General features: G+C 35.5%; 1 protein-coding gene across 5 annotated transcripts in view; it reads left to right on the forward strand.

Moving 5' to 3' along the window:
• SLC4A10 (solute carrier family 4 member 10) overlaps nt 1-24613 on the forward strand; it is a 307175-nt gene that overhangs the window by 250054 nt on the left and 32508 nt on the right. For all 5 annotated transcript variants that reach the window (XM_003795138.2, XM_003795139.2, XM_023516344.1 and 2 more), the window contains 4 exons: nt 14920-15025; nt 19699-19860; nt 21273-21386; nt 22399-22560. In XM_003795138.2, the coding sequence (XP_003795186.1) occupies nt 14920-15025; nt 19699-19860; nt 21273-21386; nt 22399-22560 (544 nt within the window). The remainder of the gene's footprint in view (nt 1-14919; nt 15026-19698; nt 19861-21272; nt 21387-22398; nt 22561-24613) is intronic.

Here is a 24613-nt window from a genome sequence, read left to right on the forward strand (position 1 = left end):
TTTCTATTTTTCTTTTCTCTTTCCTTTGTGTGGTTTCAGATTGTAATAATTTAGAGTAAGTTCATCAGTATAGAGGGAAAAGAGGAAAATGGGATATTTTGCATTTTATTCTCAATTTATTTATTTAGAATATCTACTTTTGAGTGCTCCAGTGGTGCAATGAGTTACTGCATGGTACTGATATAATAGAATATCTACTTTTGATGTTTAAAAATATAAAAGCTGAATACCCAGAAGCCTCCTTTGAGCCACCAAGGGTTGGCACAGAGATCATGTTCAAACTTTCGACACAGTAGCCTCTGAGAAGCCTCAGACACAGTACTTTCAGCCTCGGACACAAACTTTCGACACAGTAGCCTCACAGTTATCTGCTGAGATTTCAGATATCAAATGTGCAGACTCGGGAAAGCACAATGATGTGCTTGGCTATCCATGACATCTGTGATGTATAAAACACATCTTCTAGATTAAAAACATATTTTTCCATTTTAGAATTGATTTATAGATGAATAGTATCATTAGCCAGAGATAGCCCTCCCAAGAAGCCACAAAAGTGACTAACTTCCACTTTATAGACTCAACTCCCCCAAATGTTTCTCCTGTGACATTTGTGCTTCGGATTTCTAACATAGCACTTTACGTTTCAGTGTTGAAATGCACAGGCTCTACCAGAAGCAGATTACACGTGATTCCAGTGCATTCACTAACAGTGCAAATCACTTTGGAAGCAGAGACCGCAGCCCTGAGGGAGGGGTACATGCAGCAAGCTGAGTGAATGGAGACGCCAGGCCACCAGCTTCAGATGGGGTTGTATAATATAGGAAAGTGGGCAGTGGGGCTGTGGGTAGGGGAGGTGGCGTAGCTGCGCCATGAGGGCAGGGCTGCAGGGTGTTTTGGAGGGATTTCTTAAAGGGGCAAGGTCACGAAAGGGAATGCTGGGAGGAGCACACAGTGAAATACTGATGAGTTCATTTAGTCTGTAGTCATCTCAGCCTTTCTTGCCTTTCTTGATAGAAATGGCATCAAGTTACATCTAGAGGGAGCATATTATAGATATAACAGCAGGAGTTTGAGGGTCAAACAGACCTGGATTAATGTCTAATTCTATTAGTACAGCTTTGGATAAGTTATCAAACATTTGGTTTCTTCCACCTATAAAAGGTGGAAACTAAATTATTAAACTAGAAAACATAAACACCTCCTGCAATGCACATGATAGTTATATGCATGCCAGATCTATATGATAGACATGCAGTGGTTATAGAAAACATATATATGTATGCATACACTTACATGCATACGTAGATGCATTTATCTACTATAGTAATAGCTTTCTCCTTTGTTATGTTCCTTCTGCAAGACACTTGCCATATTTTCTCTACTTTACATTCTAGTTTTATGTGTGTGTATGTGTGTGTGTGTATGTGCTTTTACCAAATTCTCAGAATATATAAATAATTTCCCACTAAACTAATGTTAGACCTATTTTTTCTTGAGGTAAATTAACTGACCAATTTGGAAAATTCTGTTAGCTATCTGAAATAGTAGAATGCTTGCCACTTGGTAGACAGGTTCAGATAATACGTTAATAACTTACACTAAGAAGAAAGAACTCTTGCTCATAGTGAATGATGTTAACAGTTCTTTGGCTAGCACTGCTATGCAAAGGCCACCTGTGATATGATCATAGTAGAACCTTCATAGATGACCACCTCCGTAAGTTGACCTAATTTTTAGGAACCAGCCTTACACCACATGTACATATCAGTACAGTGTGCCTAGTCCCTTGTGTTGACCACCTCTGTGTGTTGACTAGTTACTTACAGTCCCTTGGGTGGGCAACTTACAGAGAGTCTACTGTATTTGAATTTACAACAATGCTGGTTTAGGATGTGAGGTAGGTCCACTGTGCTTTTCTACGTTCAAATGATTTAAATCAGAAACATTAAAACATCAGAAACATGGTGCCTAGGCAAAGATCTCAAATAATTATTCTATTCTCCATAACAATTTTAATATATTTTATAATTCTAAAAGAAGACTAGAGGGCGTATGGCAGTTTCAACCAACCACACACGTGGACCTAAGTTAGTGCTGCCTGACCAGAGGGTGGAAAACATATATAAGGAGGCCCCTCTGTTTTACCCGGCAAACCCCCAGACAGCTCCAGGCCTTCTTCTGCTTCCTCACTCCAATAGGCTTAGTTAGCTGGGATTCCCAGTGGGGACGCAAAGACAGGTAGCATTTTTGTCCCTCCCATTATTGCACTCAATATACTTTTTATTTTTTTTATTTTTTTTTATTGAATGGTAACTATGTACATTAATCATTAATGCACTTCTGCGGTACAGTGTGGGGTTTTCACATGCAATCCGAAATACTTCCATCAAACTGGTCAACACAGCCTTCATGTCATTTTCTCAGTTATTGTTTTAAAACGTTCACATTCTACTCTTAGAAAGATTCACTTGTACCCCTATAAGATAAACCTCAGAAGTGATGCCTCCAAACCCCCTCCCTCCACCTAATATCCCCTCCCTTCTCCCTCCCCAGATCAATATACTTTTTGTTCTTGGAACCATCTCCAAGGATCTTAAAACTTCAAGAAAATGGAAAACATTTCTTCCTCACAAAGTTGGAGGTCTTGAACCTGAGCTTTGCAAGATTTTTTTTTCAGATTCTCATAAGTTATGCAAGAAAAAAATTGCAGAGTACCTGTTTTAGTCTGAAGACCTACCTTCCTTCCATTTTTTACCTGATGCTTTTTTACTTAACGCTGACACTACTGTAAAATTGGAGCAAGAGATTCAGGATAAGACATTGCAGGCCCAGGTGACAGTTTGGGGGAGGCTGCCATAGTTATAATCTGTAAGCCTCCACTTGGAGCCTTTTATGTCTTTCTCCTGTCTAATGACTCTGCCTAGGACTTCCAGTACTGTGTTGAATAGAAGTGGTATCCGTCCTTGCCTTCTTAGAGGAAAAACTTTCAACATCACCACTGAGTCTGATGTTAGCTATCAATTCATCACATAAGGCCTCTATTGTGCTGAAGAACATTCCTTCTATACTTAATCTATTGAGAATTTCTATCATAAAAGGATGTTGGATTTTGTGAAATGCGTTTATGCATCTGTTGTCATGACACATGGCTTTTGTCCTTCATTCTGTTAATGTAGTGTATCACACTTACAAATTTGTACCCTCACATCTCTGGGATGAAACTCACTTGAAAAATCCTTTAATTTGTAGTTGAATTTGGCTTTTTCATATTTTACTAGAAGAATTTTGTAACATGTTCATTGGGCTATTGGCCTGTAATTTTCTTTTCTCGTTGTGCTCTTTTCTGAGTGATGTCAGCCTCATAAAATGAGTTTGGTGGTATCCTCTTATTCACGTTTTTGGAGAGTTTAAGAAAAATGTCAGCTTCAGAAAATAAGTTTGATGGTATCCCTCTTATTCACATTATTGGAGAGTTTGGGAAAAATTAATATTAGTTCTTCTTTAAATGTGTTGTAGAATTCAGTAGTAAAGCCATCAAGTCCTGGGCTATTCTCAGTTGGGAGGCTTTTGATTATTGATTCAATTTCCTTATTTCTCATTAGTCTGTTCAGATATTCTGTTTCTTCAGGATTCAGGTTATATATGCCTAGGAATTTATCCATTTCTTCTAGGTTATTCGATTTGTTGGCCCATGATTGCTTTTATCTTTTATGACCCTTTGTATTCACGTGGTGTCAGTTTTAATGTCTCGTCTTTCATTTCTGATTTTATTTTTGTGTCTTCTTTCTTATTCCCTTAGTCTAGCTCAGGTTTATTTTGTTTAAACTTTTAGTTTTGTTAATCTGTTCTATTATTTTTCTAGTCTCTATTTTGTTTATTTCTGCTCTGATTATTTCTTTTCTTCCAATAATTTTAGACTTAGCTTATTCTTATTTTCCTACTTTCTTGAGGTGTAATGGTAGGTTGTTTATTTTAAATCTTCTTTTTTGATGTGGGTATTTATTGTCATAAATTTCCCTCTGAGTACTGCTATCACTGCGTCCCACAGTTTTGGTATGTTTTATTTTCATTTTTGTTTGTCTCAAGATATTCTTTAATTTCTCTTTTAGTTCCTTCATTGGCCCATGATGTTTAATTCCCATGTATTTGTGCATTTTCTAAAATTCCTCCTGTTATTAATTTCTAGTTTCATACCATTGTGGTTAGAAAAGATATTTAATATGATTTCAAGTATCGTTTTGGTTACTGATAAGGAATTTATATGAGGGTTACATAACCAACATTAATCAAAAATACCAAAGGCTCCTTAATATTTTCATTTTTTTTTTTTGGTCATAATACTTACTGAGGTCTCCCCAACAATCAGCCTACACAGTCTGGGCTCTGCCTCTCCCAGTCCCATACCCCATCTTGTCCTCTACCCCTTCTGCTTCAGCTACTTTGACACTGTTTAATCCCTCTAGTTCACCATGCCCTGATCATACTGTACCTTACTAAATTCTGCTTCTCTCTGAGATGGGTTTTCCTTGAATACCCAGACTCAAGGTGTGGCTTCTCCTTTTTTTATCTTCTTAGCAGTCTAGACTTCATTATAGTACATTTCACAAATGTGTTCAAATAATAGTGGCGTAGGCTGTTTAATATATTTCACCTACATTTAAAGACAGCCCCCAGGATCACATCTATCTTATTCAATACTACACTTAGCATAGTATGTTGTGTGACACTCAATAATTTTTATTGAGTTAATTGAGCATTGTGCCTAATGCCTTGATGAGTAAGCTTTCAATAGATCCTTTTAATGTGTTTCCAAAGAGATGGAAGAAAACATACTGTAATCTAAGTTTCCCTGAAAGAATAGCCTAACATAGAGACTTATTGAAAGATTAATTTACTTTAGGGAGCAGAAGTGAAGAGCAGGTAGAGTTACTGTTATGAACTGAATCGTCCCCACACCCATCTGTATGTTGAGGCCCTAATTATCATTGTTGCTATATTTGGAGACAGGGCCTTTAGAGGATAATTAATTTTAAGTGAAGTCATTAGAGCAGAGCCCTAATCCAATAGGACCGTGGCCTTATAAGAAGAGGTGGAAATATTTTCCCCAAACTGGTTAATATAGCCTTCATGGCATTTTCTTAGTTATTGTGTTAAGACATTTATATTCTACATTTAGAAAGATTCACATGTACCCTTGTTAGATGGACCATAGGTGTGGTCCTAAAACCAGCCCACTGTACCCCATAACTGCATTAATGTACACAGCTATATTAAAAAAAAAAAAAGAGGTAGAGAGAGGTCTCTCTCTCTCTCTCTTTTACTTCTCTACTATGTGAGGGCACAGTAAGAAGGCTGCCTTCTGCAAGCCAGGAAGAGAACCCTCTCTCAAACCCAACCATGTTGCCACCACAGAACTTAGAGAAAATAAATTTTTGTTGTTTAAGCCACCCAGACTATGGGTTATGGTATCCTGAGCAGACCAACACAATGATATTAGAAAGCAGACAAAGTTGGTAAGAAATTGCATTGTCTAATTGGACCAGCACATGTGACTCATGCTTAATTTCATGGGATCTATAAGAAAGCTTATGAAATCCAGCTTACAACTGTTTGCCTCAAGGATCAAAAAGGAAAGCACGTATCTGTCAGTCCCTATCCTCCATTACTTAAGGGTGGCAGCAGCATAAGGGCAGCAAGAAAGAAACACATGGTGCAGCCTTTAGCTCAAAGGAATGCTTATGCCAAAGAGAAATATTTTGGGGTGTCTCTTCTAGTCTCCTACAATGACATGATAAGCTGTTTCTACTATTGAAAATAATACAAATATTTAAGGCATGTAATTCTAATTGCACAAGGCATAATAAGAGAAATATATATTGTCCTGTGATTCCACCATGATTACAAATATTTTTGAGTTTTCAGAAGAGAAAAAGGAGAGACAAAGCTAGATATAAAAGAGACTTTGAGATAATTTGTACACACTTAAATGAGGAAGTAAATTTAGAGCTGCCACAAGAACCAATTATTTTTTCAAATACATTTTATTGTTATAAAAATAATCCATGCATATCCTGAAAAACACAAATAGTGTAGAATGATTATAATTAAAAACACCAGTTCACTCAAAAGCAATACTTTTAACAAAGTTTTTGATTATTTTTGGTGCTACCACTAAATCTCTACACAATATGCTTATAGTATTACTATTTCTTATTTTACCAATGTTGAATGTGACTAATTTACTTTTCACTCTTATACATATGGATTTAGCTCATTTTCTATAACCACCCCCAACCATCCTCCTCACTGTATCTCCCTTTTCAATATAATTATATCACATCTTAAGTCTATCATCCCTGTAACCTCTGTAACCATAAATAAATCAATCACCACAAATAATATTTATGCCTTTCCATGTCTTGTTCTATCTCAGCCATAGACAGGACTCCTCACATTCAACCTTGTAAGAGATGAATAACTCTCATCTTTTCTTCCAACTCTCTGTTCCTCCCACTACCTCCTCATGCCTGATTCCATTATAGTGGCTATTAATATAGCTTATTTTGTAGTCATGGTTAAGTAATTTGCCTAAAGGTTGATTTTAAAAACTAAAAAAAAAAAAAAAATCTTTATGTAATTACAGCTATGTAAATACTCTTTACTGTAGAGCCAAGCAGTGTGCGATGATTCTTCTCTTTCTTCATGGCTCTGATGCCATGATTCCTATGACATTTAAAAATAATATTCTAGGGTAGTGCCTGTGGCTTAAAGGAGTAGGGCACCAGCCTCATATGTCGAAGGTGGCGGGTTCAAACCCAGCCCTGGCTAAAACTGCAAAAAAAAAAAAAAATTATAAAAATAAAAATAATATTCTGAGTATATCCTTACAGAATGGTGATATAAGGAGTAGTTTAGACTCTCTTCCAAGTAAAACAATCATAGTGGTAAAAATTATTTTAAAAAGCAATAATGAAAAGTTTCTAGAACTTTTCTTAAAGGTGTACCACAAATGACAAAAAATAATTATTCAAGAAAATCCACTGTCCAAGATTCATAAGTCAAATACTACTAAATCTAAGCAAATAAATAAATAGTGTCATAATTGTGGGAAACTTCAGCACTTCACTGGACAGATTATCATGCCAGAAGATAAGTAAACCCTAGACTTAAAGAGGACTCTGGAACAAATGGACACAGCAGAGATCTATAAAACATTCTACCCCCCAAACTGCAAAATATACATTCTTTTCATCAGCACATGGGACATTTTCCAAGGTAGATTGCATGTTAGCCCCCAAAACAAGTCTCAGAAAATCTGAAATCATTCTCTGTGTCTTCCCACATTACAGTTGATTAAAGTAGAAATCAACTCCAATAGGAACTCTCAAATATACACAAAATCATGAAAATTAAATAACCTACTGCTGAACAGTCCAAGGACTTGGGTCAATGATAAAATTAAGATGTAAATCAAAAGATTTTTTCAAATTGAATGACAATCATGACAAAAGAATTAAAAAATCTATGGGATACAGCAAAAGCAGTGTTAACTGGGAACTTTATAGTCTTAAGTGAAAAAGATAGACCACATAGTAATGAACTACTGTCACACTTTAAGGAACCAGAAAAAGAGGAATAGACCAAAGCTAAAGAAAAGAAATAACATAAGTCAGAGAAGAACTAAACAAGATGGAAACAAACAAAAAAAAGATACAAAATATCAGCAAAAAATTGGTTTTTTGAAAAGGTAACCAAAATCAATAGATTTTTAGTTAGATTAACCAGAAATAGAAGAGAAAGGACTCAAATAAGGTCAATCAGAAATGAAAAAAGAGACATTACAATACATACCACAGAAATACAAAATATCATCTGTGGCTACTATGAAAACCTCTACACACACAAATGAGAAAACCTAGAACAAATGATAAAATTTTGGAAACATATGACTTCCTAAGCTTGAACCAGGAGGAAATAGAAATCCTGAATAGACGAATAGCTAATAATGAAATTGAAACAGTAATAAAAACTCTCTCAAAAAGAAAGCCCCAGACCAGATAGATTCATAGCTAAATTCTACTAGACCCACAAAAAAGAATTGGTACCCATTCTACTAAATCTGGTTTGTAACTTTGAGAAGGTGAGAATCCTCTCTAATTCATTCTATGAAGCCAGTATCACCTTGATACCAAAGCCAGGAAAGGACAAAACAAAAAAGTATAGACCAAAATCCTTCATGAACATAGATGCAAAAATCCTCAACAAAATACTAGTAAATGAAATTCAACAGCATATCAAAAAAATAATTGACTATGATCAAGTAGGAATCATCTCAGGGATGCAAGGATAGTTCAGTATATGCAAATCAATAAATGTGATTTACCATATAAACAGAATTAAAAACAAAGGCTTATGATTATCTCAGTAGTTGCTGAAAAAACATTTGATAAAATCTAGCATTACTTTGTGATAAAAACTCTCAACAAACTGGCACAGAGGGAACATACTGCAAAATGATAAAAGCCATACATAGTGAACCCCTGGCCAACATCCTACTGAATAGAAGAAAAGAAATCATCTCATAAGAACCAAACAAGACAAGGATACCCACCGTCACCACTTCTATTCAGTATAGTGCTAGAAATCCTAGCCAGAGCAATCAGGCAAGAGAAATAAGAAAAGGGCATCCGAAGTTGGAAAGAGTAGATCAAACTATCCCTGTTGGCCAATGATATGATAGTATACCTAGAAAACCCTAAAACCTCAGGCAGCACCTTTGGCTCAGTGAGTAGGGTGCCGGCCCCATATACCAAGAGTTGCGAGTTCAATCCCAGCCCTGGCTAAACTGCAACAAAAAAATAGCCGGGCATTGTGGCAAGCACCTGTAGTCCTAGCTACTCGGAAGGCTGAGGCAAGAGAATTGCCTAAGCTCAAGAGCTGAAGATTGCTGTGAGCCTTTGATGCCATTGCACTCTACTGAGGGTGACAGAGTAAGACTCTGTCTCAAAAAAATAAAAAATAAAAATAAAAACTCCAACAAAGACACCTAGAATTGATAAATAAATTCAGTAAAGTTTCAGGTTACAAAATCAAGGCACACAAATCAATAACATTTCTAAATACTAATCACATTCAAGCTGAGAGTCAAATCAAGAACTCAATACCATTTATACCATTTACAGTAACCACAAGGAAATTAAAATACCTAAGATATGAGATATGTAGATCCTTAGATATGTAGAATATCTCTATAAGGAGTACTACAGAACACTGATGAAAGAAATCGTAGCTGACACAATGAAAAAATGTCCCATGTTCATGAATTAGAAGAATCACCATTGTTAAGATGTCCACATTTTCCAAAGTGATTTAGAGATTCAGTGCAATTTCAATTAAAATTCCAATATCATTTCCCAGGGAACTAGAGAAAATAATCATAAGCTTCATAGGGAACCCAAAAAGACCCTGAATAGCTAAAGCAATCCTAAGCAAAAGCAACAAATCTGGAGTTATCACATGGTACTTGACTTCAAATTATAGTACAAGGCTATAGTAACCAAAACAGCATGGTACTGCTATAAATGTAGCCACATAGACTGATGGAACAGAATAAAGAACTAAGAAATAAAACCAAGAAGCAAAAACCAATTGACTTTTATGAAGCAGATAAAAATATAACACTGGGGAAAGGATGCCCTATTCAATAAATGGTGCTGAGAAAACTGGATAGCCACATGCAGAAGGATGAAATTGGATCCCCATCTCTCATTATATGCAAAAATTAACTCAAGATGGGTTAAGGACTTAAATGTAAGACCTGCAACCATAAAAATTCTAGAAGAAAACATAGGAAAAATTCTTCTGGATATCAGCCGAGGAAAAGAATTTATGAATAAGACTCCCAAAGCAAATACAACAAAAACAAAAATAAATAAATGGCATTTAATTAAACTAAAAAGTTTCTGCACAGAATGGAACATGACCAGCCAAGGGAATAGACAAGCAATAAAAAAGGAGAAAATATTCACTTGTAAACTAAACAGCTGGAGGAGGGCTAATATCCAGGAAGAATGGGATGGTGAAAAAAGGACAAATTACGCACTGTTGTACAACCACTATGGAAAGCAGTGTGGAGATGTTTCAAAGAACTAAAAGTAAAGCAATCATTCAGTTCAGCAATCCCACTTCTGGGTATCTACCCAAAGGAAAACAAGTCACTACATTAAAAAGTCACTTGTACTCAAATGTTTATTGTAGCACATTTCACAATAGCAAAAATAAGTGCTTAGCAACTGATGAGTGGATAAGCCAAATATGATAGATGTCTCTTATGGAGTACTACTCATCAATAAAAAGCAATGACATAATGTCATTTGCAGCAACTTGGATGGAACTAGAGAACGTTATCCTAAGTGAAGTATCAGGAATGGAAAAACAGATAACCACGTTTCTCACTTGTAAGTGGGAGCTACATGAAAGATATGTAAATGGTCATAAAGAACAATAACGGATATCAAAAACTAAAAAGGGGAGTAATGGTGTTGATGTAATTTCTTTCTGCAGTAGGTCCTTCGTCTCAGGATTCAAAGAATGAACCCACTGACTAGAGATCAGTGGTAAAATAGGATTTATTAGATAGAGAAGAATATAGAAGGAATAAAAGCACCAGAGCTTCTGGCAGAGGGAAAGACCCAAGTGGGCAGTCTCTGTGTAGGTCTTTTGTCTAGGGGCATAAGGTCTTGAGAATTACATTTGGCCAGGACTTGATAGATGGAAGAAGCCTTTTCAACATTGAGCATATTAACAAATGAATGAATGAAGCCCTCCACATTCATGGCAAAATGGCTGCAATAAACCACTTCAGAAGAGTCCCACCAGGGTTACATGAACATGAAATTGCCTAGCCCTAGAAAATGGGGTTCCCTGTCCAGCCCTGAATGGGGAAACTGTATATCAAGAGGGGATGAGGGATAAAAATCTACCTATCAAGTACAATGCATAATATTCTGATGGGGTACACAGAAAGCTCTGACTTTAGCATGGCACAGTTTATCCATGTAACAAAAAACCTTGTACCTTCTTAATTTTTTGAAATTAAAAGAAGAACATCTACTAAATCTTGGTAAGAACAGTGAGTCTGTGGCACTTGAGCTACAACCTGCTTCTTTCCTTCCTCCCCTCCCAGCTCAGCATAACAGAAGCTTCACTCTGGGCAAGTATAGCTAAGAACATAGGGTTTCCTCTCCCTCAGTTTCCCATTGAGGTTAACTGTTTTCCCAGGAGGCGAAGGCTGCCAGCTTTTCTTGTCCTCCCCACCTTTCTCTTCAGAAGCTAAATTCCAGGTCTGTGCATCTGAAAGACTGGGGTCTCTTCTTTCACCCACTAAAAAGGCAGAGGCTTTAATCAAGCATGGAACACTGAGAATGCTAGAGACCCCAGTTATTAACAAGACCCTGATAGTTGCCTCCCCTTAGCTCCTTGCACCTAAAGTAGGGGAGTCATTCAGAGAAAAGCACAACATTGCCCCACCCTCAGCTCTGGAGTTATATCTCAGAGATTTTGCCCATGTGAGCACTGCAACTCTCCCCTAAGGAGCTGACTTTATTTGAAACACGGTAAAGGGAAGTTCAAGCTTAAAGGGGTTCTCAAAAATAATGTGAGTTTTGATGGAAAGCGATTAAGAGAAAATTGGTACCTGAATGAGAGATACAAGCTAAACCACAGGCAACCTTGTATACCAGAGAGCGCCAGGAAAAGAAGGAGGTAAGAAAAGACCTCCTGGGTCAGAGCAAACTTAGTGACCTCAAAAAACTACCTCTGCAAAAAGATTGGGGTTTAACTGGATCAAAACACCAGAGCAATTTATGCCCCAGGGCATTGTAAAACACAATGGAACAATTAGCTAGCAATTAGTGGAACTTAATAGTTGGGTAAATTCTTAGCCCTACAGCTACCACTAAGAAAATAACTAAAACAAAATATTGTGAAGAAAAGAAAACAATGTTTTTAGCATCATTGTCAAATGAATTCTTTTCAACACTTCATGAGAGGCTTGAAATCCCTCCCCATTTTGGTTGTCTTTCTCTTTGGATCATGCACCTTTCTTTTACAGACTTTTATTTTTCCTAGAATTGGTTTCTTTTTTTCCTCTTGCCTTCTCTGCTTGAATGTCTTTAAGATTCCCCAAGAATTAAATCATACTATCCTATTGACCCCTTGTTTTTTCTTGGAGAGATCCTCCATGGAGTCAGATGCCATTCTGGGAAGAAAGGGTATGTGAATTGAGTTTGTGTTAGTGGGAGGAGAATTTCTGGAATCAACAGTAGTGTATTCATACTCTCAGTTCCCTTGTTTTCAGCACTACCTCTTATTTCTATGAGTTCAGAGCCTCTTGAAATTCTACTGGGCAGGCCAGATCCCTTCTCAACTGCAGCTGGAAGGAGATATACAGTACATTCTAGTCACTAATTAAGAGTAGACTACTTAGGTTCAATGTCTGGCTCAAATTTTTCTACCTGTGTAACCTAGGCCAAAACACATGGACCTCAATCTTTTCACATAAATAATACTAACTATTTTAAAGATTATATGTAAAAGTAACTATTGCTATTATAATTATTCTGTTATGCTTTAGCAGACATCCTGCTTTCATGTGATTTTTCTGTTTTGTTTATATATTTTTGCTGATGTCTCCCCTAATGTCTCTTTTTCATATTAGTCCTTTGCTTAATTAATTTTAGTTAATGAGAAAAACTAAGTACTATGTTCAGTCCTCCATAAACCAGAAGTCAAAGTTGACTATTAATTTTAGAAAATATTCAGTGATTTAATGGTTTTAAATAATTTATCTTTTTTAAACTAAATTATCCTTTACATGCATATATTATCTTTAATGTATTTGCGTAGTGATCTAACGACCTACCTTCAAATTAAACAGGGACTTTTTATAAAATGACCTTTGTCCTTTGGGTATACACCCAGCAATCGCAGTGGGATTACTGGATCAAATGGTAGGTCTGCTGTAAGTTTTTTGATGTATCTCCATATGATTTTCCATGAAGGTTGTGCTAGTTTACAGTCCCATCAACAATGTGTAAGAGTTCCTTTCTCTCCACATCCACACCAGCCTCTATTGTTTTGTGAAAAGGACACTGGCATTTGAATGTTTGTAGTAGCACAATTCACTATAGCATAGATGTAGAAACAACCCAAGCGCCCACTAATACATGAATGAATTAATAAAATGTGGTGTATACCTAGTATGGAATACTACTCAGCCAAAAAGAAAAATGGTGATCCAGTATCTTTTGTGACAACCTGGATGTGATGATCATCGGCCATGATGTTAGTAGCCACAATTCCCAAACCACCTAAATGTATACCAGGCACCTAGTACATATCATATCATATCTATCTACATAATCAGGTTATTTATTACTACAATAGCTCTAGTAAGTAAGCATTTTCATCCACATTTTACATATGAGGAAACCAAGATTTAGAGTGGGTAAGCAATTTGCCCATGGTCACAGAGCCAGTAAATGACCATGCTAACATAAAGGCCTGTGTTCTATGACTGTGTACAACCAATCTTGGCTTTAGGAGCAACCTGTGTTAATCAACGTCTATTACCACATCTCTGGTGTCATTATTTTCCTTTTCCTGGAGCTCCTGTTTCTACTGTCACGGAGGTGATGACAACTGCCTGCAGTATCTACTACTTCCTTATCCCACTTCCTTAAAACATTCATTACCAACTTTCTCATTGGAGCCCCTGCCCTCTTTGAGGCCTAGCCCCAAGCAAGCCCAGCTGGAGAGTTCTCTAATCTCCCTTCGTGAAAGCAAGGGCATGTCTGTATCGTGCAACTCAAGTAGAGATTTGTTTTGTTTTGTTTTTTATATAATTTACATATCTCTTGGAAGAACGAATAAATGGTGGTAAAGTAAAATAGACTAAGTTCCTGATTTAAAGACAAAAGAGAGACTACTGGTTAGGCAGAGAAGTTTACTAAGTAGAAACTATGAGGTATTTTCCTATAGTAATAATTTTAGAGATGGCCATTAGGTCTTATAGTTCTATTAATATTACCAATAACTTTCAAGTTACGTAGTGTCCATGGGTTAACCTGGGAGATTAACCACCATTTATGAAATGCTTCCATTAGAAAATGCTTTCTGAAGGGAAAATACCCAGTTTCTGAGTGAAATTTGGAAACATTTTATAAATTGAAGTTAGTTTCTAAGGCTATCAATTTTTTGGTAATTTTTGCCTGTATCTTCTCCTTAGTTTATAAAAATATAAGGAACATGAAGTCAGAAATTGTGTTTTCTACTACATAATAGTCCCACTATTTCCAGCCTTTATTCTTCTAGCTGCTCTCACCCCAATCCAGCATTCAGCTTGGCACCTTATAAGTCACAGGTACTCAAAGAACTTATGTATTATGATTAGATTTTTAGCAGGACTGCCACTCTTCACAAAGACCATATATCCTTAGATACCTCAGGTTTTCATTTCAACCTAGCTTTAAATTCTGAATTATATAGCAAAAGTATAAATGAATTTTAGAATTTGAATTAAATATCTCCTTTCATTTTAATTGATATGATTATACAATATTAACTGAAGTGGGTAAATATTTTAATGATAAGAATTGATGTTTGTCATTTTTGACTTATAATTTAGGGGGCAAATGGTTGTTATAAGGACCTCTCCTTCTAGGAAACGCTACCACCTAGCAATGTATCTATTTTGATTTTTGGAAAGAATCTGTTGTAGAATAGTTTAGGCAGACCTCACTACCTGTCTCTCAGATGAAGGAATGTTGTGAGTGGGGAAGGAGAATCCATTGTAGATTAGCTTGAGTACAGTGACAAAAAGCTACTTATTTCATAAAAAATACTATTTCGCCTTTTCAGGTGTAACTGTGTCGAACCACATAATCCCAGCAATGATACATTGAAGGAATGGAGAGAGTCCAATATTTCTGCCTCTGACATAATTTGGGAGAACTTAACTGTGTCAGTAAGTAAAACATTGAAAAACAAGTCATATCTTGAGTCATTACTGTAAGGGCTTTTGTTCACATTTTAAATCAGTTATTGCCACAAAGGTAAATTTTTTTTTGAATGCATAATGTTAGAAAAGTGATAGATTTGTTTTAATTTTAATTCGGTCCATTTCAGATATGCATCAGTAAACCAGAGTGACCTTTCGTGATTAAATTAAAGTGTTTCTAATAGCAGAACTAAATCACTCTAAAAGCCCACGTATACAGAATGATATGACTGAAATGAAATGAAAGCACATTAAATACGAGTGGTGTTGACCTAAATGAAACCATATGGCAGAACTAAGTCTGCCTTCTGTGGAAAGAACTCCGAATGCTTTTACTTTGCTCTGTAATACTGCTCCAGCTGTTCAGAACATGCTGAGGGGGAGGGGATGTTTTTAATATTTTAGTGTAAATACTAAAGGCTTTGGGAAGAACAAAAGTTGCTTTTCTTCCCAAAATTCTACTACCTCTCTTAACAAGATCTTTCTCACTTTCATTATCTCCCACTCAAAATAAAGGGAATACAAACATATTTTACCTGCAACAGTTAAATCCTGTACCTTTGTTTTATCTTTGCTTTTTCTCTACTTACTGATTTCTTTTTCTCTCATAGCTGCATTTTGTCAGTTTTTATCCATCTATTATGACATTTGCTCTTTTCTTATATATATTTCTATCCTCTACTTCTGTTTCATTAAATCTTAGAATTTGAAAAAGTATTCTGCTTTTATGTTAAAACCCGAGTGGCCTTAGTTTCTTTCCTGTTCTTCCCTGTCACGAACATTATAGTCCAAAGCTTCTGCCACTTTACTTACCTGGGTAAGCTCAAATTCTATCCATCAGCAAAATGGATAAACAACTCTTGTTGTTCTGTTATTGTTAATGTTTATTCTGTTCCATCGATTTTTCCCAAGAAAAATGGCATTGCTAGGCTGCTTCCACTCAAAGAGCCATTTAAATTGAACAGTAAAAGAAATTTGAGCTGATCAAGAAAGAATGCTATGGTCATTCGGACCTTAAATGTAGGATCAAGGTGGATTCGTTCAGTAGTGGGTCTTTTACTTATACTCCCCTTTTGTAAACTGTATTATATCCAAAAGTCCTTGCTTGTGTCCTTTGTCTTGACATCCCTTAGAACTAAATAATCCATCTGGATGAGTGGCTCACAACTGTAATTCTAGGCAAGAGGATCCCTTGAACTCAGGAGTCTGAAAACAGCCTGAGCAAGAACAAGACCTTGTTTCAACTAACAATAGGACATTAGCCAGGTGTTGTAGTAGGCACCTGTAGTCCCAGTTACTCAGGAGGCTGAGGCAGGAGAATTGCTTGAACCTGGGAGTTTGGGGTTGCTGTAGTGAGGCTGAAGCCAAGGCACTCTAGACTGGGGCCACATTGTCAGACTGTCTCAAAAAAAATAAAAACAAAAACACCCAACAACTAAATAATACCTTCTGTAAATATTTATAATTTATTATATGTTTCAGATTTTCTAATAATTTAATATTAAATATAATATTATTCAATGTATTAGCATATCCTTAATAATAACCTTCCAAGAGACAGACTTACGGCATAGTCGATCTGGCTAACTATGAATTAATTTTAGATATTAAAAGATCAAGGGACCTTTCAAGTTATGTAGTGTCAGTGAAAACTATTTTGCAATCAAAGCAAATGTAGCATTGTGGTTTTTTTAAATATTTTTTTCAAGTTCTATACTAGCTATTAACCTTCTGGCAGGAATTTTTATATTATTTTTCATTAGAAGTTTTATAATTGATAATTGATCAGAAATAGCCTTTATAACTAAAGGGAATGCTAGATAATAAAATTAACTTTTGAATTTTAAGTCCTTAAAAATTTTTGTCTTAATTAGTTTTTCCTCCTCAGAATAATCAGTCATACCTTCATTATAAGTACTCTATTAATATTAAGCCCTGAGTGAATGGCTATTTCAACTAATTTTCTTAAAACAGTGATATAAATTTAATTTACAATTATTTATTTGGTAGATCTAGAATTGTTTTATTAACTTGTTACATAGCTCATGAATTACGTTTTATTCCTTGCCAACTCAGTGAGGGCAAAGACCTGAAGCTTTCTTTGATTCGCCTAAACTGCTGCACACGTACGCATAGTAGATGTTAAATATTTGATAAATACTCAATGACCATTTTGAAAAATAGTTTCATCTCACATATTTACGACTTAGTGCAAATATTTATGACAAACTAGAATACTTAGAATCAGGTATTTTTAGCCGTATCTTGAAATAGGCCATTATAAAGAACCTTAGGCAAGATTTAAAATACTTACAAGCATTTAACTAGCAATTAGTTAGGAATTGTTTCAATGCCTGAAATACATATTTAGCTTGTACAAATATAAGGGGCAGGACACTAATTCCAACTTTAATTTCTTATTTTATCAAACGTAATTTTTGCCAACTTATAGAATTGTTGAAACTTAAAATGTGTTTGAAGAGTAATTAGTAGAAATCAGTTTGTCAACAAGCATTTTTTGAGTACCCATTGCAAGTGAAACCATATGTTAGACTAAAAAGAAGAAAGCAGGATTTGGATTTGGTTTTCACTTCTAAATTTCAGGACTTGTTCTCATGTGTGTGTGCACATGTATATGTGTGCGTGTGCATGTACACGTGCACGTGTGTCTGCGTTAGGGGTATGATTAGTATAAACCTGAAAATAAATGTCACATTTAATAGGTCATAATTTTTCTTTTTTGAAATTAACTCCCCATTTCTTCCAAAAGCAGAAAAATAAATAACATTTTCAAATTTGCTGTGAAGTAACTAGGTAGGCCAATGGCAATTTATTATAGAGTATAAGACAGTGATCCTTTAAATAGCATCTTTGTTCTGAAAAATTGAGACCGAGATTCAGCCAAATCCAAGGATCATTTAGACTATTTTTGTACCTGCACAAATGACTGAAGATGCTCACAAATGTATAGATAATGTGTTTATCATGGAACTTTTAGTCCCTGCCTATTATCTGATAATTGTGCTTATCCATTCTCTTGCTTGGCGATCCCTGTGCTCGCATCTCTAGACAGGCGCAGGAGAAGAGGCTGAAAAACACAAGGATTCATTTTTGCTTCTTCATCTATTTTTATGGAATTTTGAAAGAAGGAAAATTAAAGCTATAATTAAGGCCTAGGGGATTTTTCTGTGGTTTTTCAATTATCCAAGCTATAGTTCTCTATGTTAGCTTAACGTGGATAATGAGAATTCAACTCTAGCTATCATGGAAGGTTTGTGCAGTTAGATTAGAAAAGGAAACAGATTGTTTTACACAGTTATAAGGTGTAATAACTATGTTTCTCAAGGATCTTAGGTTTAGGGTGGCTAGCTACTTAAAGTGGCTTTAAATAGTTGTTTGCTTCTAGGTAACAATGTAGCTATTTGTGATTTATTTTAGACTCTTTCAAAGGCACTTGTCTTCTGCTATACAGGAATTACAAGGCCTGATACCGGATTCATCAGGAAGGCTCTGTGTTGGCGATCTATCTATAAGTCTATAGTTTTCTGTAACATCTCTTTGTACAATTCAATTTTTGTTCAGGTCCAGCATACCTCAAAGACTAATGAGGTCACTGGATCATTTAAACCATTATTTTGTGTGTTTTGAAATGAAAAAGAAATACTTTAGCAATCTAATTTTTAAATAAAATAAAAGAAACCAAAGTGAGTTTAAAAGAATTTTTTTTCTTTCAAAATAGTTTTTAATGTTTTCCTTGGAGAAAGAAAATTTTTGTGACTCTGCTGCCACCTCATGGCTAAGATGGTAATTAGAAGTGATTCTTTAGGGGCTTATAGAAATACAGTACCGGAAAAAAAAAAAGACCACAGAGAAGTCATAGTAAATGTGAGCTTTGCCTTGCTTGTGTGGTAATTTTTTCTCCTTTGTTCTTCAACCCAAGTCCAATAGTCTGATCTTTGACTCATAGTTTAATTTCGGTAATTATATATAATAGGGTTTTTGTTGCTTTTCTCATTTTTCTTGGTAGCTTTTGGACTAGATAATTCTACAAAATCACTGTTCTTCTTTAATATAAATAGCATTCCTTCTCAGGAATCATATTTTCATCACAGCTCTGCTGTCACTCAACAGTGGTGAGGTCACAACATTTAACATCTCCTCAGTTTCCTCAGGCAAGAAATAGAAATAATAACATCTACCATATTTCATAGAGTTGGTATGAAAAATAATTAAAAGGATATATTTAAGTGACTTGCCATAGTGTCTGACCTCAGTAACCATTTACTATCAACTGGGCCATACTTTCAGTAATTCTGGTGTTAGGAACTTAGAAGATACTAATTACTAATACACTAACAGAATACATACTAATTGGAAAATCAATTCATTTTAAAGATTTAAATCAAAAATTTTAGAATGGTTCATGTTCAAATTTTACATAATATAAATCTTTGATATTTTTTCAGGGCCTATGTGATACCATTTGAAAAGCATTATGTAATGTTCTTTAAATCACTGTGAGAGGCATCAGTGAAAAGCTTCAACATCTCATTGCAGTTGATCAGAAGATGTTAGTTTTCTGAAAGAAATGCATACAGTTCTTTTCTTAATAGTTCCCCTTGTTGTACTTCCTCGGGCAGGAGTGCAAGTCGTTGCATGGAGAGTATGTGGGAAGAGCCTGCGGCCACGACCATCCATACGTCCCAGATGTTCTATTTTGGTCAGTGATTCTGTTCTTTTCCACAGTGACTCTCTCAGCCACCCTGAAGCAGTTCAAGACTAGCCGGTATTTTCCAACCAAGGTACTCAGACTATTTAATTTTTCTGATCTAATTGTAAACTAACACACAACAGGTTATGAAATCTTACACGTTTTAGGATGCAAGAAAGAATAATTGCTGTAGTACAGGAAGCCGCTGCAAGGCTTTCGTGTGAGTGGGCTGCCGGGTTAGGGGCAGGGGAATGGGGGGGCTGACAAGAAAGCATTTTGCGATGCAGGTGCCAGGAGTGCACGTGTCGGTAGGTTTTTCTCCTCACTGAGACCCCCAAGGATCAACTCCCACTTTCCCACTGTGGTTTTTGGAGCTTCACAGCACACATTGTGTTACTGATTGTCACTTTCTTGCCCAGTGAACAGCGGGAACTATTCCAGCATGACAGATACCTCAGAGGAACCTATGCTATGTTCTCTAATTGGGAAAGCCCCCACAAGACTCATTGGAACACTGTTCTCTTTTTCAGTGTTTGAAAGTGTCAGTCGCTCCCCCAACCCACCACGTTTGCATCTGCATATTTGGAAAGGAAAGTAAACAGAGAAACAGCTTAGTTCAATATTTAACACTGCAAAGTAACACCTATAATGTCTGATTCCGCCAAAAAAGGGGGGAAAAAAAGAAAAGAAACAAGGAAACAAGCTTTTTAGGGATGAGCTATAGATTATAATCAAAATTACACTCTGGGAAAATGTTTCAAGAACTGTTCCTTCCACAGAGGGCTTCTTTTTCTGTCACCTCCTCCTTCCCTAAGGTAGAAGATTTTCCTGCCAAAACCATAGTCTGATGAATGCAATTTTTTTTTTATAAATTGAAACAATATCTCAAGCATTTTGTGTGTTTTTGTGTATATGTCAAAAGGCAGATCGAAAGAAACCAGATCATGTTGATAATCGTAAGAGGATATTTGCTCACAATTGGCTTTATAAATGAAAAATGGCTTTAAAAATTGGCTTTGCCCACTCCAATGGCCATACTTATAGATAAACTAAAACATTATGCTTCTTCAATAAAAACATATAATTTTTATCTTACCATACTTGAGGTTTATTCTATTAAAATAATACTTATGTGAGAAAGAGCCCTAAAATTCAGCCAAATTCTGTCCATGGCACTTCATTCTGTGTTTTAAATATTCACACACTTGAGTTCATAATAAACTTCGATTTTAAATAAATATCGAAAATAGCACAACCGTCATGGAGCTACCCCATAATGCCTCATTCTGGAAAGTTCGTGTGCCTACCAGTCTTAACGACAGCAACACATAAACATACGTTCAGGTTCTGACAGAGCTAATGGTAATCTTATAGTATGCATAAAAATAATATTATGATATTATGTCATAAAGTGTTTATAATGTGTGACTCTACATTACTTTCCTGAGTACTTCTCAATATTTATAGCTCCTTCAAGTGACAAGTGTTTTCATTATTTTTTAGGTTCGATCCATAGTGAGTGACTTTGCTGTTTTTCTTACCATTCTGTGTATGGTTTTAATTGACTATGCCATTGGGATCCCATCTCCAAAACTGCAAGTACCAAGTGTTTTCAAGGTGAATTCATCCTATTACTTTACTGTCTATCTCTCCATATCAAATAGGTCTAATCTTCATTTAAATGATATCTGTAATCCTAGTATTTATGGTTTGTATGAAAATGTATTGACTATAGATTAGTAGAGCAGAAAATACACACAACATTGACTAAAATTTTGGTCTACTATTAAAAGAATAAGAATTACAAAATAGAAAACCTAATGGTTGTTTGGAAAAAATTCCCTGTCAACTGTCCCAGCTGATGTATCTATATATCACCCTCATAACAGAGAAGGAAATATTTCAAAACTAAGGGCAATGCATTATCTTGATACAGAATTGCAGTTAGGACTTGAGAAATAGATAAAGATAGGACTGGAATAGTAATTTTGGCCATGCTACTAATGGATCCCTTATCCAAAATGCTTGGAACCAAAAGTGTTTCAGATGTTTTTGGATTCTGAATTATTTACAAATACATAATGAGATACCTTAGGGATGAAATCCAAGTCTAAAAGCAAAATCCATTTATGTTTGTATCTAATTCATACATGTAGCTTGAAGGTAATTTTTATGCTATATTTTTAATAATATATGTGACCTATCACGTGAGATCAGGTGTGGAATGTTCCACTTGTAGTATTATGTTGAAGTTCAAAAAGTTTTGGATTTTGGAGCATTTCAGAGTTTCGGAGTGTGCTCAACCAGAGTTTTTGGAGTGACCTCAGGCCAATTCCTTATCCTGAGATGAGTTTTCTCGTCTATGCCTCAGTTTTCTCTCTGCCTCAGTTTCCTTGTCTATATCATCTTCTGTATCAGGATGTTATAAAGAAAAAATGAGCTAAAATATTTACTGCAACTTATTTACAGTTACCTTATAAATGCTTTTTGAGTAATATTATTATTAATTCTAGCCCACTCAGCTCATCAGTTTATAATTAGGACTTTCCTTGTAGTATCTGTAAGACTTAATTTGATTAGATATCTGTAATCCAGTTAATAACTATGTATATTCGTTCACTTTTTACAGCCCACGAGAGATGACCGTGGCTGGTTCGTTACACCTTTAGGTCCAAATCCGTGGTGGACAGTAATAGCTGCTATTATTCCAGCTTTGCTTTGTACTATTCTAATTTTTATGGACCAACAGATTACAGCTGTTATCATCAATAGAAAAGAGCATAAGCTAAAGGTATATTTCAACGTTTGGTTTGTTGTAAATAATTCCAATTTAACTGACATCAATGAATATTCATTAGACTTGGCCTACATTCATTTGTTCAGTGAAATATTAAAATAATGTTTTTAGAGTCAACTTTTTTTATTGTCTTATAAGATATTTTGTCTTACATTGAGATAAAAATGTATTTGTTTCTAGCACTGGGCTAAACGCGAAAGTCTGAGATCTTATCTTAAGGTCTTAAAAAAATCATCAAAGTTTTAATGTTACCATGTTTAACATATATTAATTAAATAACAATCCTATCTAATGAAGTACAACCGTACCAATTTGTCTTACATCAGGGATTTCCCCTGTTCCTCTACTTAACTCTAGGTATATTTATTACATTGAATTAACTGTTGAAACAAAATTGCATCTTCAGTGATTCCCCATTTTATTTAATTATTATTCTCCCTGCCCTATAACAACAAAACCCAGACTTTGTTATAGCTTGACATCTTTGAGTTTTATTGCAGATTTTAATAAGTTTTAAAAGTTTTTAAACAAAGCAAATAACTAAATATGGATGTATCTTACTTATCTTGACCCTACCGTGGTTGCAATTGTGAATAATCAGAGTTGTTTACCGGTATGTAACTTGCCTGACATATATAATTTGAGCACTATCACTTGCAGGAATATATTAAATAAAATTAGTAAAATCATTGGATGGTTAAAAATAATCTGAGCCAAACCTTGTAACAAAAGAACATGCACAATCTTGTTTTGTTCTAGTGTTGTGGAGAAATTACCAGCTATCTTTATATACCCTTCCAACTCTAGGAAAGAAATCATTGTCAGTGCAAGAGAAGTCGTATGTTGTAGAATTTGATAAGTATGTTAGAGAGATGAAAAATCTCAGATTAAACTTTTGGATAGGATATAATAATTACATAAATGTAGGAGAGCACACCTATCTAATAAGTCTTACTAAGAGGGAATTGTATGTTGAGAGAATGTGTGTCTATCTTAAAACAAAAGGCACTCTTCATTCTCTTTTTTTTTTTTTTTTTTTTTTTTTTGAGACGGAGCCTCAAGCTATCCCCCTGGGTAGAGTGCAATGGCATCACGCTCACAGCAACCTCCAACTCCTGGGCTCAAGTGAGTCTCCTGCCTCAGCCTCCCAAGTAGCTGGGACTACAGGCACCTGCCACAACGCCCAGCCATTATTTGGTTGCAGCCATCATTGTTGTTTGGCGGGCCCGGGCTCGGGATTCGAACCCGCCACCTTGGGTGTACATGGCTGGTGCCTTAGCCACTTGAGCCACAGGCACCGAGCCTCTTCATTCTCTTTGTAGAAAGTAACTTACAAGTTCTCAGAACCTTTTTTTTAAAAATTATTCAGTTCACTTACAGTTTTTAACAAAATGTTTATTAAGAATATGTTTTACAAAAATATCTCATAAAGTCTTAGAAACTCGACTAGTAGTGTGCCTATACCTGTTTAACCTCATTTTAAAAAAGAGAGACCCTAATTTATAATGTTTACCCATTTCCATGGTTGGATTGCTCCTCCTATGGCCCATTTCGTGCTATCCAATGTAACAACCACTGGCAGGAAAATTTTTTGAAAATTTAATAATTCCCTCTATGAGTTGATGTCAAAACACTACTGAACTAGGCCATTCAATATTGGTAATTTTTAATTATTTACAGAATTATTTCTTAAAATAAGAATTCAGGTTTCCAAATGTAATAGTCTATTTAATATTCATAATTTAAAAATACTGTTTGCTTTAAAATATACCTTTTAGGGGTGGCACCTGCAGCTCAAAGGAGTAGGGCACCAGCCGCATATGCCAGAGGTGGCAGGTTCAAACCCAGTCTGGCCAAAAACTGCAAAAAAAAGGAAAATATCCCTTTTGTAAAAGCAAATATCAGCATGAATTTATTTTTGAAGTTACATAGTGAATTAAATACGTCTATAAAACAAATTTAAGCACTTTAAGTTGAATATTGTATTTCTAACAAGTAGGAAAACATTTTTCCTACATATAAACTTGTTTTTTTGTTCTCTCTCTCT

Source organism: Otolemur garnettii, unplaced genomic scaffold (assembly GCF_000181295.1).
Source record: "Otolemur garnettii isolate 467f Iridium unplaced genomic scaffold, OtoGar3 scaffold00090, whole genome shotgun sequence".
Lineage (NCBI taxonomy): Eukaryota > Metazoa > Chordata > Mammalia > Primates > Galagidae > Otolemur > Otolemur garnettii.